Source organism: Dreissena polymorpha, chromosome 1 (genome assembly GCF_020536995.1).
Source record: "Dreissena polymorpha isolate Duluth1 chromosome 1, UMN_Dpol_1.0, whole genome shotgun sequence".
NCBI classification, from domain to species: Eukaryota; Metazoa; Mollusca; class Bivalvia; order Myida; family Dreissenidae; genus Dreissena; species Dreissena polymorpha.
In genome coordinates this window covers 103,849,967-103,864,986 of record NC_068355.1, presented here as the reverse complement: position 1 = coordinate 103,864,986, position 15,020 = coordinate 103,849,967, and the positions used below count along the sequence as shown (strand labels likewise).

The 15,020-nt window shown below is 34.8% G+C and overlaps 1 protein-coding gene across 1 annotated transcript; it reads right to left on the bottom strand.

Moving 5' to 3' along the window:
• Positions 1–2,523: 2,523 nt before the first annotated feature.
• LOC127865232 (uncharacterized) lies at positions 2,524–11,264 on the bottom strand. Its single transcript, XM_052405248.1, has 4 exons — positions 11,193–11,264; positions 8,219–8,342; positions 5,715–5,900; positions 2,524–5,331 (listed from the first exon to the last, which is right to left on the bottom strand). The coding sequence occupies exons 2-4, from the start codon at positions 8,337–8,339 to the stop codon at positions 4,949–4,951; spliced, it is 690 nt and encodes a 229-aa protein (XP_052261208.1). The 5' UTR covers positions 8,340–8,342; positions 11,193–11,264; the 3' UTR covers positions 2,524–4,948.
• Between the last annotated feature and the right edge of the window lie 3,756 nt (positions 11,265–15,020).

Here is a 15,020-nt window from a genome sequence, read left to right as displayed (position 1 = left end):
TATAAAACTTTTACACACACATTTAACAAATAATTGTCATATGTGATATCATGATATGTGTGTTTCTGGTAATTAAAACCGTTAAGTACATGAAGCCACAATGGAACAAATAGAACTCTCAGCACTTTGATTAAAGCGGTAAGCAGTTTCCATGCTCTGCCAATGCTTGCTGCATTGATCCGAAACCTGGCGCCTAAATGGCCAAAAAGCACTGACCAATGAATTGATTTTGAAAAGGAGTTACTATTTTGTTCACAAAAAGAAACATTTAGATCAATTACATCCGACAGTAACAGTATTTGTTTATCAAGTATCTTAAGTTTTGTTAATAGAAAACACATACAGAAGAAGTTGCTTTTTTACTTATGTGATAACATGCTTATATTTTATAAATATTTCGCAATAGGTTCTTCGCAATACAATATTCAAACATGTAAGTCCGTTAAGCGTTTAATGTAAGTTAAAGAAGTTGTGTTATTTTACAAACACAGCACATGAATGGACTGTGTAGTTTTATAATTAAATTGTCAGCAACATTTGATTGTGTAACTTCCTCTAGCATATCACACATGGTCCCAATGATTTAATATAAATTTGCGTTTGCTTGTTTATGCTTGAAGTCATATTGATATTTTGCATATACAATCCATAATGTGAACTTTAGTGATAAAATGGTAATTTAAGTAACACATTTCAGCTGAGTTTTGGTGCTCAGTAGTTTTGCTACTGTTCTAATAAATACATTAATATTCGTACTGGGATCCGTTAATGATGAAAGAAGAAAATGTCACTATTAAAATGCTGTAATTTATCTTCCAAAACACGTACACAAACAAACTTAGGATTAAAGGACTATATGATATATGAATGTATCATAAACTTTCTTAAACAAACTGAGCACAGCAAATTTGAAAGACAGTTATTCATCTTTTTATATATGTTGCTAGACTCACTGAGTACAGACGAAATTGATGTAAATATAGTATTTATTTTCTTTCGAGTATAAAAATATAAATAAATAGTAGCAATTCTTCAATCAAATCTCTGTGAATAAACTTAACATGAACAATGTGCAGTGATGGCTCTAAAGAGCTTGAAGAAGCAAATTTTTGACACTTGACCTGAAGACCTACTTTTTGGACACATTTGACCCCAATTTGAAAGTGACCTAGATATTTTAAAGATAAACATTCTAACCAAGTTTCATCAAGATTGAAATATAAAGGGTGGCCTATATAGTAGTTACAAGGTTTTTCTAAGATATGACCAGGTGACCTAGGTTTTGTATGCATGTGACACAGATTCAAGCTCAGCCTCAACATTGTCAAGATTAACATTCTGACCTTGTTTCATTAAGATTAATTAATACATTCAGTGTTTAGATATTGTCAAATTAAGCATTATGACAAAACTTAGTTAAGAGTGAGTCATAATTGGCCTCTTGAGTGTTTCTAAGCAACCTGGTGATGGAATTCTGAGATGCAATCCACCTATATTTAGGCTGAATGGTCACGATATTTTTAAGAAACATGTGACCCAGATTCAAACTCTAGATATTGTCAAGTTACAAATTATGATGATGTTTCATCAAGCTTGATTAATAATTGTGGCCTGTACAGTGATAAAAAAGTTTTTATATGATTTGAGCATGTGACCCAGTTTAAAGATGCAAATGACCCAGTTTCGAACTTGGCCTAGACATTGTGAAGATATACATTCTGACCAAGCTTCATCAAGACTGAGTCATAAATGTGGCCTCCAGAGTGATAACAATGTTTGTATACGATTTGGCATGGTGAACTAGGATTTTGGTTCATATGACCCAGATTTGAGCTTAGCCTATATGTATGTCAAAATTGTCAAGCAGTTTGTGCTCATGTGAGCTAAAAAGTCGATATGCCGGTATGCATAATTGTACATTGCATCAAGCGGTATAAATACGCAAATTCAAATTTGTGAGGTTAAATTAACATCACACAAAAGCTTGTTTCTTAAAATATTTTTCATTCTACAAATTAAAACCAAATTATGTTTAGAAGATACAAATTTTAATGAAATCTCAAAATTGATATTTGACGCAGTACTGACTACTTCTCCAAACACTGTCTTCATGCAACGAAAGAGTGAGGTAAGAGAAAAGTTAAGTATGGAGAGGCACGCAAAAGTGTAAGAGTGTAACAAGGTTTAACATTGAAGCAGACCATATAGACTTTTAAGCATAGAAAAGGGATCCTAACAGGGTTTTATTATTATTTACTACCCAGAAGCTAAAATATTCATAATTTGTATGCATGGTGGTAGACATTATTTTTTACCACTAGAAACACTTTGAAAAAAATGCTTTAAAAATTATCAGACTGAAGCATAATGTCTAAACAAATACTAATGTGAGGTCCAAGCTTCATAGGAAAATGTAAATCCGGAAACGCCTTAATTCATAGGAAAATGTTAATCAGGAAACGCCTTAAGGGGTGTTTCTAAGGAAATTTTTGTTCAACGTCCTTAAAAGATTTTAAATAACCAAATAATCCTAAAGCCATTAAACCAAGTACTCTTTTGTCAGCTGAAAACATTATTTTTGCATTTGGTCTGAAAATTGAACCAAATGCAAAATAATATTAACAGTTTCCATAAGAGATTCACAAGAAGAATTCTGCAATAGAATCATTACAATTTTTACAAAAAGTAAAAACATGTATCATTTGAAAAAAAATTCAATACAGCAAAATTTATATAATCCATAACAAACCATAAAATGATAATAAAATATAGTAACAATTGAAACAGATATTTGCAATTCAAGATATTATCAAGTAACACAATGGTCGCATGGATGCACCCATAACAGAAGAGGCACCCACTTGCATATCATATAATTTACCGGTAACAAAAATTCAATATAACAAAATATATAGTAAGTGAATAAAATTGATTATCACAAAAACATGCATAGATTTTATTAATAATAGCCATCTATCCCATAACACTTTTGTAAATGTACACAAAACAATGTTCTGTGATTTGTAACATTTTATATTATAACTGCAAAACAAAGTTAGCCACAATAATAAAAGAGGCCTTATTTTGTCAAATGGTCATCTATATATATCAACAAACAATATATAAAAAACACTTTGATTAATTACAAATAAAACTAGAGCCTTGTCACAGGCGTGACATATACCCCCACATTCTGCATTGACACAGAATATTTTGCATGCTGTCTACACTAAACGAGAGAAGCTAATTTATGGTGATTTTTAAGAATTATTATGTCATTACCATTTATGGCCATTTTGACCATTGAACTCTTCAATTCTTTCACATGACATGCCGTCAAATGACTGTGAACAACATTTTTGTACAAAGTCATTTTAAAATCTCGCCATGAATGACATAGTTATGGCCCGGACAAGCTCATTTATGGTCATTTTTGACTTTCAAACTCCATGTGTGACCTTGACATTGCAGATATCGAAGTAATTTTTTCTCATGACACACAGTCCAATGATGGTGAACAAATGTGCCAAATGATTTTAAAATCTAACGATGAACAACATAGTCATGGCCCGGAAAAGCTCATTTATGGCCATTTTTGACCTTTGAACTCAAACTCAAAGTGTGACCTTGACCTTGGAGATATCGATGTAATTCTTTCGCATGACACACCGTCCAATGATGGTGAACAAATGTGCCAAATGATATTAAAATCTAACAATGAACGACATAGTTATTGCCCAGACAAGCTCATTTATGGCCATTTTTGACCTTTGAACTCAAAGTGTGACCTTGACCTTGGAGATATCAACGTAATTCTATCGCATGACACACCGTCCAATGATGGTCAACAAATGTGCCCAATGATTTTAAAGTCTCACAATAAATGACAAAGTTATGGCCCAGACAAGCTCATTTATGGTTAACTCCAAGTGTGACCTTGACCTTGGAGATATCGACATACTTCTTTTGCATGACACACCGTCCCATGATGGTGAACAAATGTACCAAGTCATTTAAAAATCTAACGAATAATGACATAGTTATGGTCCGGACAAACTTGTGGTTTAAAACGCACTAAGTGACCCAGTGACCTAGTTTTTGACTCGGCATGACCCATATTCAAACTTGACCTAGACATCATCTAGATACAACTTCTGACCAAGTTTGGTGAAGATTGGATGAAGTTTTCGGGACAGACAGACCGACAAAGTGACACCTACATAGCCCATATTACCAATGGTAATGGGGGTATAATAAAATATATATACAATGTATATAACATTCATTCATAATCCTCACTATATTTAAGCATCATTTGTGAAAAGCTGTTCGTTACTTGTTAGCTTGTAGTTGCAATTGTGATATATCGTTTGAGATTCTCGTATTCCAACTGGTTCACCAGACCACTCCACTATATTTCTGCCAAGATTTTGATAACGCCTAGATTTGTTTAACTTAACAGAAAAATTCTCACATAGTAACAGGTGTATAGTAGAATGTTGCTGTCATACCATGTTGATAACAAGAGCATCGCATAACGGGTGCCACGCTCGGCTCGGGTGCAGTTTTTGAATAAATGAAAGCTAGTCAGATTTTTTTTTTTTTAGAGGTCACAGTGACCTTGACCTTTGACCTAGTGACCCAAAAATTTGTGTGGCATGTAGAGCTAGTTAAGGTGCAGCTTCATACAAACTTTCAAAGTTGTAGGTTGAAGCACTTTCATTTTAGAGGCAATATTCAAAACCTTGACAAAATGTTTAGGTTTTAGCACAAAACAGACGACACGACGACGGACACGATGATCTGGCTATGACAATACCTCGGGGTTATCTCTGAAAACAGCTGAGCTAATAAAATGATGGACAACAGTGTGTTGGTAACTACCAGTAATCACAAAAGTTCACCCTTAAACAATTTGATTGGAGGTAAGCTTTAATAACAGTAATGGTTAAAAAGCACTTTGTTTATTACAATTCTCTTCTGGTGGAGCAGAGGGCCTGATATCTCTTTCTGTATAAGGTGGGGGAGGTTCTACATATCCATGTGGTGGCTGGTCGAATGGGCCTGGTTGCCCCTGGAAACCATGTTGACCTTGGTTAAACTGCTGCCCTTGGAAACCATACTGACCTTGGTCTTGGTAACCTGAATGTGGTGGCCCATGGTAACTAGGATATGGCTGGGCAGGGAAACTAGTTGATTGACCTTGACCTTGGGCTTGTGTGGGGTAGCACCGAGGATAATTTGCTGATCCTGGCTGAATTAACACAGCTTGACCTTGACCTGTATGGAGAACAGTGCCCCCACCCACAGGGTTGTCTTTGTAATATTCAGCTGAAAATGTACAAAATTCAATACCTAAGCATTTTTGAAGAAAGAATTCTACAATTTAGTATTTTGAATAACACAAAATAGTTTTCTTACATTTTGTACGGTAAACAGTTTCTATACAAAGATATTATTAATTGCATGTTTGTAAAAAATTACTTTAAAAATAAACTACCAACAAAAGAAATGTCTAAATTATTTACAAACACAACCATGTCAATGTAACAATGCAAGATAATCTCTTGATACACATCAGAGACTACATCATGACCTAACAGTATATTTTAATTGTGTTATTATACACTTGTATGATTATCAAAACCTTAGTGCCACTTGCTATCATATTAAGTTAAAATATGCAGATCAAAATATGTATGCACACAACTTACAAGACATTCCAATAAAGAAAGTCCCCCAGAAACAACTCCAAACCCAGCCTAACAACAGTATCACACTCGTCAGTAGCTGCAAGAGTCCGATCCCAAAGTTCAGCATACAGCTGCCCAGTCGGTTACAACATGAGATGTCTTCATTTCGTGAACAACAAAATGCACTAAATCCTGCAATAATTGTTCCTGAAATATACATATAAAAATAATTAATACAGATGTAGATGTTTATAATTGGGAAACTAAATTTTATGCAGCTTATTGTTGTAACTGATCAGGTCTTCAGAAATAATTTTTGAAAGAAAATTATTAAACCATAAGCTGTGTATTCTAATAGCAACTGGTGTAGTGGTTATGGTGCATAGCGACCAAGAGGTCACAGGTTGATTGAGTTCTTTAGATCTCGACTAAAGATACCAAGTATTGGCACTACCCAGAACAGAGCCTCAAGAGCGTTTCAATATAAGCCTTAGGCTTTACATGCAATAGAGCTTAAATAAAAAGGTTATTTATAACATACTGGATATTTAAAACAAGAGGGCCAAGATGGCCCTAGTTCTCTCACCTGAGAGGAGTCGGTTCATTCAATCTTAACCAAACGTCAAACTTGACCTATATATTGTCCAGACAAACATCCTGGTCAAGTTTCATCATTATTGAACCAAAACTCTGGCATATGGAGTGTTTTTGTTTTTGTAAGATTTGACCTGGTGACCTATATTTTGAGTTGACCCACCTTACCAAACATAAAACTTTGCTTACAAAAATAATTATTATGACCAAGATTCATAAAATCTGAAACAAAATTGTGACCTCTAGAGTGTTTACAAGGATTTTGTATAATATAATATAAAATTGGACAATCTAAGGGCAATAATTATGGCATTAATTATGTGATATATATTAAACCAATCTTTTCACCAAGTTTCATGATCATTGGGCAAAAATTGTGACTTCTAGAGTGTTTACAAGGTTTCTCTATAATAGCCAAATAAGTAAAACTGCTCCCCCCCCGGCAGCTATGTTATTCAACTGACCGGAACCATTTTCGAACTTAACTCTCATATCAAGGAAACAAATGTTCTGACCAAATTTCATGAAAATTGGGCCAAAAATGTGACTTCTAGAGTGTTCACATGTTTTCACTATATACATATAGAGAAATATGCCTCGCCCACTGGCGGCCATGTTTTTTCACCGATCTGGACCATTTTCAAACTCGTCCGAGATATCAATAAAACCAATGTTTTGACCAACTTTCATGATGATTGGACAAGAATTGTGACTTCTAAAGTGTTTACAAGGTTTCTCTATAGCCAAATAAGGAAAACTGCTCCGCCCCGGCAGCCATGTTATTCAACGGACCGGAACCATTTTCGAATTAAACTCTCATATCAAGGAAACAAATGTTCTGACCAAATTTCATGAAAATTGGGCCAAAAATGTTACTTCTAGAGTGTTAACATGTTTTCACTATATACATTTAGAGAAAAATGCCCCGCCCACTGGTGGCCATGTTTTTTCACCAATCTTGACCATTTTCGATCTCGTCCGAGAAATCAATTAAACCAATGTTTTGACCATTAACCTTCATGATCATTGGGACTGTTTATAAGGTTTCTCTATAGCCAAATAAGGAAAACTGCCCCGCCCACTGGTGGCCATGTTTTTCAACGGACCAGAACCACTTTTAATCACAACCAACCTATCATTAAGAAAAACATTTTGACAAAGTTACATGCAGATTGGGCATGAAATGTGACTTCTACAGTGTTAACAAGTTTTTTCTTTTTTTTGACCTAGTGACATAGTTTTTGACCCGGCACGACCCAGTTTCGAACTCGACCGAGATTTCATTGGGACAAAGCTTCTGACCAAGTTTCATGAGGATCGGACAATAAATGTGGCCTCTAGAGTGTTAACGAACAAATGTGGATGGACAAATGGACGGACAAACGGACAGACAACGGACAAAGACCGGTCACAAAAGCTCATCTGAGCAATCAGGTGAGCTAAAAAATAAACCATAACATGTATCACATTCATCCACCTGTTCAATGAAGACCATTTAAAATCATAAACTACTGAATAATCTACTGAAACAGGGGTTTTTATCTGATTTTGGGGAAAGGGCCTGGCCTTTTTTGAGGGGAAAAAAATCGCGCGAAATGTCGAATTTTGGGGGAAAAAATTGTGCGAAAAGCTGGATCTTGGGGAAAATAAGCAAAGTCTAAAATAATCAATTTAACATATTTTACTGTTTTTAAAACAAATTCAAGGCAACAGATAATTTAATTATGCAAGATTTTTCTAGTTTCTACAGTGGATCAGGATAACTTATATATTTAAAGGAAAAAAAAAAAAAAACTTTTTTTTTTTTTTTTTTAGGGGAAAATGAAATCTAGGGGAAATTTTACCAGCTGAGGGGAAAAAAAATCCGAGGGGAAAGGGCCGATTTTCGGCGGGTCCCAAAGAAGGAAAAAAAAACCTGACTGAAAACATACCTAGTCCAGGCACAAGGAAATTTAGGATGCAGCAGATGATGGCTAAAGGCATGGGCATAGCAGGGACTGCTATCCTTTCAGTCTTTCCTCTAGCTTCACCATGGCCTGTGCCAGAACCCATTGTCTAAAAAGTAAAAAAAAAGAATATTTTGTTATAAAATGTAATGTTGATTGAAGATCTTTAGACAATATAAGGTGTGTTGAAATTTAATAACATTATTGGATATAAATAGATATTTGCAAGGTCTTCATGTTTATGCATCATTAGAGGTATTTAAACAGACAAAATGACTTACGATTCTCTGGAACAACTAAACCTTATTATGCAAAGCTTTCCATTAGATAAATGGACTTTGATAAACTGCACTATTGTCATTTGAAAAAGGTCACCTATTTGGCTGAATTACATATTGGTGATAATTTTATAAGTGCTTTGGCACTAGTTTGTCTTAAGTATAATATTTGCTTCCATAATCCCTTAATTTTGCTTTCTTTACTTTAAGATACATACAAGTTTACCAGGATGTCTTAAAAATGTGACCAAAGCCAACCAGAATGTGCAAACAAGTTGAAAATTAATCAACAATTACCAAAAACTAAAATATGACCAACCGGTCTCTTCTTTTGGGTTGATTAATAGTTTTTATATCTTGTAAGCAAACGTTATGACAAGACAACCTTAATCACTTATGAATAGCCATTATGTTCATATATTTTTGTATACATAATGTATACACATAAAAACAACTTACTTGTATGGTGTGTGCACAGAATGATGATATTAATCCAAGTTTCAAACATGTCAATGGCTCACGAAAATGTGTAAGTTTTTGCAGTTGAAAACACCAAGTATTCCGAATGTGAAAATATGCTTATGAATACATTGACTAACTTCAGAATCCTCAGCAAGATAGATCTTGTGTCTAATCAACCAATTGTGCTATACAGACTTTCACCAGAACCTCAATAAGATAGATAAAATGGTCATTAAAAAAAAATTGCTATTGGTCTGCTTACATTTTTTAATCAAATTTTTTTTTTGAGCATTTATCAACAAACAACACACAAATTGATGTGGATGGGAACACGTATTGTGTTGGTTACATTGTTTTAGGTAAGATATAAGGTAAATAAGATTTTCTCATAAAAGCTCAAGGCATTTAAGAAGAAGGAAAGATCTAGGATCACATGAGGTACAGAGTGCTGAAAGAAGCAGAGTGGAATATGAAACCATGCAAGTAACAGTATTATATAATTTACTACATCTAAAGGATTTCTTATTCTTACAGATTAAATGTTTCAAAAGCAATGTTTATTCCTTTGCGATTGAATACATTTTCAAAAATATACTATTTTTCACAAGATTTTCACTTTTTTGTGTTTACCAATTTAGAGGAGAATGTCATGGAAACCAAAAGGAAGCTCCCTGCTTTAAAACTCTGAATTCACAATATAATACATACGATGTAAAGAAGTTGTTTGTGCTGTTTCCTTATACATGTAAGGCTTTAAAAAAACTGATGTGTTAAAGTAAATGGAAGATGGAGATCCAAATGGAAAAGATTCGGAATTATACTTTATGTAGTGATTTAAGGTCACGTCCCAACAGCAAGGCTGTTTGGTTAGCTCTTTAGAGATGCAGATAAAGCGTCTTACTACCATTCTGGAGGTAGTGGGTTCAATCTCCAGCTTGAGCTCCGTATTTTTACAATAATGGCGACAAGGCAAACATAAACTGTGAACATGCAAATTGGTCTGAACTTTGTGTAATGATTTCAGGGAGCAGCTTGTGTAGCGGCTGATTGATTTTTGTTTGTAGCAGAAGTGTCTGGGGCCTTGAAACATTAAAAGGGGGAGTAGTGCAGTTATGCAGTTGGTCACTTCCAACAGCCATGCTGTTGGGCTCATACATGCCAGAAATTTTCTGGTCCAAATCGGGACAGTCCATTAAAAATGTCGGGATATTTGACCAAAAATCAGGACACCTAAAACGATCAATCATGCCACCTTAACTGAAGTCAGTTATCAGCTAATTACTTACAAAAGTCAAACCACATAATTTCTGGCAAATATTGACGATAAATGTGTTTAGAATTGCATGAACATAGACGTTCTCCATTTTTCGGAAGTATACAAACATGTGCACTATGCGGATGAATCCATATGGGACTAAGGCAACGTTCAACGGGATGTGCGCACATCGAGCACTGCTTTTATTCCACCAATCATCCATTAACTCTAAATTTAGATTGATGCAATATGTACAAGTTATTTTCTGAAAATCAGTCAAAAACAAAAGTAAATTTATGTCTCTGGTATTGGTCAGCCCTCGATTTTTTTGACATATAATACACTGAATACATGGAATAGTGCGTAATAATAGTATCTTTGGACTTGAGTTGGGCCTTGAAATACAAAAGCAATCTGCTTAATGCACTACGATGCATCTATCACTAGCAATAAATGACCCTTATCATAAAAATACCCTGGTCGGCTGGTGTGAATGCCGAATAAAATCAATAATTTGCCGATATATCGCTGATAAGGTGTCAAAAACAACACTGGATCACTCGACTAGTAGATATGGTTTGTTAATAGGGGGCAATAAAGGGATTAGCAATGGTAAATAAAGCCAGACGGAGCTTGAGTAGGGAATTTTATTGTGAACTTATAAGAGCGCATATCGTTTTGTACGAATGTCAGGACAAATAGTATCACATCGGGACATCGGGACAAACACCCCAAAAGCAGGACTGTCCCGCCAAGATCGGGACGTCTGGCATGTATGGTTGGGTTAGCTCTTAAGCGACGCGGTTAAAGTGTCTACCACTCTGGAGGTCGTGGGTTAAATCCCCACTTGAGCTCCGTATTTTCACAATATTTACAAAACTACGCACAGGTTGTCAATTTCTATGTTGACACATGTTATCTTGTATATGCTTCCCTGTAAGAGCTTGTTATCACATATACTTACTTAAATTTAAGTTACTGCGAAGTTCGATGTAAATCTCATGAGTAATCAATGAAAGTTTTGCGCATAGGGGAGGTAACATTTTACAACTCGGTTACAATACACTTTTATATTTCGTAATTTGATATTAAATTAAATATTCATAACAGAAAAAAGCTGTTCACTTACAGAACATGAAAACGCCTTCGTCAGTTATATTTAGAACAAACACACTTAAATGTTGTTTCAAATTGTGTATAAATTACTCAACTGAAAAAAATGTTGATTGTAACCTTATTAGTAAATATCTCATGGCATTTGATTGGTTCAATGTGTTCTTCTTCGCCCAATAAAAGCTGCACTTTCAAACATTGAATATATTTTGATGTAGTATACTATGAATGTAAACAAAGCGAATGGACACCATACGAATGACATAATCTGTAACCCGCAGATTTTTTTATCGTCAACAGATTACAAAGTAAATTAAACAATTGTCATAATATTACATTTGTAATATTTCAGGTGATTATTTAAATTCTGAACATGTCGATGGCATATGTTTTCGCGAGGTCAAATAGTAGGTTAAACTAAACTAAATGTTTCAAATAGCAGAATGAACAACACTGTAACGTGAGTTATGCCATATATATATGTGTGCATTTCTGACAATTGAAAGATTAATGACAAGAATTTTCAAATCAAAATGGCTGATCAATTTCAAGACTTGTTTCATAAAATGAAATGCCTTTTGCAAAAAAAAATAAAAAAATTCTGACTGTTTTTTATGGTTATTCTTCCAGTATTGAACTCATTTCATTACAAGATCAAGAAAGCTTAACAAGCCTTTGTACAAATATAGGAGCTGCTAAAGCAACAGCACTTCTGTTAGTGGTTGTCCAGGCATAAATTACGCCAAAAAATTCACTCACACATCCATTTTACAACTGGTGCCGTGGAAGTCCCTTGGATGTCCAATAATCAGCATGAACTCTGTTTTTCATGGGTGAAAGTGTTCCGTATTATTACAGAATTCCGTATTTTTTGGCTTCTCAGAGGTGGTTTTCGTGAATTATGTAAATCCGATGAGATTTTGTTGGGGGGGGGGGGTAGGCCATGTGTCCAGCAATGCCGACAAACAAAATAAACAAAATACGCTCGATTCCAGACGTGATAAATTGGTTTCCCACTGTTCTGTTAACCCATATCTGATTATAGATTCGACGCGGCAATTGCTTCTCTATAAGTCTTTCCCCCTGGGCGTATTTCTCTTTCATTTTCTATAGCCTCGCGAATCGTTCTATCCCTCTGGGCACTATTCGCCCGAAATAACATGTCTCCGGCAAGACCCTCTGCGCATGCAGAAGGCAGCGTGGCTTCACCTCATTAGAATATTCTGACGAAATCTGCCGATAATTTATGATTCCTTTGTCTATGAAATGGTTTAACACACAGAATAACTCGAAGTTAATCGGGAATCCGACTTGGTTTCCAAAAAAGCGTTTTGATTGGTTTACGTAAATCCGTCAACCAATGGAAATCGACGTTATGAAACGGTGTTATCTCTCAAAAAAATATGGCGGACAAGTCAAAATAACTACCGAAACCAAAAAAACACGACCAAATCATGTATTTGCTTCCGGGGTTTGACACAAAAAAACTTGAAAGTGATGTGAAAAACGAGTGGCGATGGGAATGGCTCCATGAAAGAGACTCTCGTGGAGAGAAATGGGGAGATTGGTTTAACAAACAAACAAAAAATGATTCCGGGTAGCGCATATGATATTGTGATATCTGTTTCAAAACGATCAAGTACCAATCAAATGGGAAAAAGGCGTTCAAGTCTCACGCCGAGGACGTTACGCATGTGAAAAATTACCGAACGTGTAAATCAAATCATTAGTAAATAACTAGATAAGATATAAAAACAAATTACTTAAAATACAAGACAGAAAATGTATTGCTATAACATCTTCATTGATGTATATTATACTGTAAATATTTGTATGTAGTTGAGAAAGTTTAGTGTTATCTTTAAGATTTTGCCTATCACATTTGATCTACATGAAATGTTAAAAAAATATATTGTGATATATTCTAGACAAACTAACTGTTTTTTCTGTTTTGAATCACTTAAAAATACAGGTGTCCTTAAGCTAAGGAGAAGTGATTTCTTTGTTTCAAATAAGCTAAAATGCAGAAGCTTCCAGGCCCCCAGATTTATATTCAGTATTTTGGCAATTTCCTACTTTCACCCATGGTTTTTTAATACACAGCAGGTATAAATCTCAACACTAAATCTTGTCATTCAATCTGTTAACTCCATCTCTGAGCTAATGTATGGCATTACTATGCAGTGTTCTGCCGTGAATCTTTACTGTTGGGGACAGGGACCCTTTAGGGTTAAAAAAGTGGGGACAAAAGGGAAAAAATCTTGGGAAATAGAAATATATTTGTAGCAGAATTAAAATTTTCGGAAACTAATTACCCTTTACTTGCACTCTTAAATTTGCTTGATTTCTTCTTACAGCCAGTCCACAGGATGTAACATTCTTATTCAAACTTGAACATTTTTTAAACTTTTTAAAACTGTCAAGCAATTGTCAACATATTTACAAAACTTTGAACAGATTTATGGTCATTGGACTCCGTATTGTGTGTCAAAGTACTTGTTCCATATTTAGAATTACCAATAGTATAGGCGTTTTCTTTTTTGTGCTTTATGCACAAACTGCACATCATTTTGTTGTTGTCAAACAGTGACCAAGATAATTTTCGAGGACAATTTGCTTGGAATGTACGTTTAGGGGCAGACTTTTTTGTCATTGCTAAACGATGTTGGGACTTGGGAAGACTCTGTTGGGGTGTTGTTATTATTATTGTCATATTTTCTTATTTTACTTGCCGGAGGAAAAAAAACTAAAATGGATTTGGTTTTCGTCAGCCGGTCACTTTCGCCATTTTGAAAGGTGTGAAAATTTCCTTGATATCAGTTGATTGGTTGTTATAATCTCAACTTACCATTGCAATAAAGTGTTATTAAAGTCAATTAACCATTGGCTGCGAAATGACGTCACATCCAATGAAATAATTCGTTCTAGTTACACATTCATTCGATTACTTTACCGACTTACAAGTTGAATCTATTAGTTTTTATTCCTAATTCCTGTGCGCCGGCGGACCCATATACAGAAAACGGGTGGGGACAAATCTTTAATTTTTGCGCCGATGACACAAGGGCACATCCACGGCAAAACACTGCTATGTATTACTTAAAATAGTAAAATACTGAAATAAAAATGTAACTTCAAACCTTATGACTAGGACATCCAAAATTGAAGGCTTGGAAGTAAGGACTTGCAACTTTTGAAAGCTAGTGGAAGCGCTAAAGCCATGTTACCTGCTTCTGCGTCTGTATTGCACCTGTACATTTCCAAAAGCATTAAGAATCCATAAGATATTCATTGCAGGGGCGTAGATAACCTCCAAACATTGGGGAAGCTGACGCAAGGTCTCGGCTCTGAAAAGATTAACATTGTTAATGTAATAAATTTTGTGTTAAATATTATATATAATAATAAAAAAAAACATTTATTACAAAGCAACAATACAAGTATTATTTGTATGTTGTGTCTTTTTCTAAATTTTGTTTGTATTTAGATCGACGTTAGGTTTATAAAAGGTAAGGACGGTCGCAAAATAAAATTTAATACTAATATACATGCATATACCTCATCGTAGTGGAGCCATGTGAACGAATCAAACCAACTAGATTGGAATGAACGCTGTTCTGGCTTTTTCTTCCCGAATGTACGCTTAGGAAAAGCAAAATTTCGAGGCTGATTAGGAATA

Coding starts and splice junctions, on each gene's coding strand:
- LOC127865232 (XM_052405248.1), bottom strand. CDS start 8,339: ATGGGTTCTGGCACAGGCCATGGTGAAGCTAGAGGAAAGACTGAAAGG. Junction 5,901..8,218: donor TTTCCTTGTGCCTGGACTAG/GTATGTTTTCAG, acceptor TGTATATTTCAG/GAACAATTATTGCAGGATTT. Junction 5,332..5,714: donor TTTCTTTATTGGAATGTCTT/GTAAGTTGTGTG, acceptor GTACATTTTCAG/CTGAATATTACAAAGACAAC.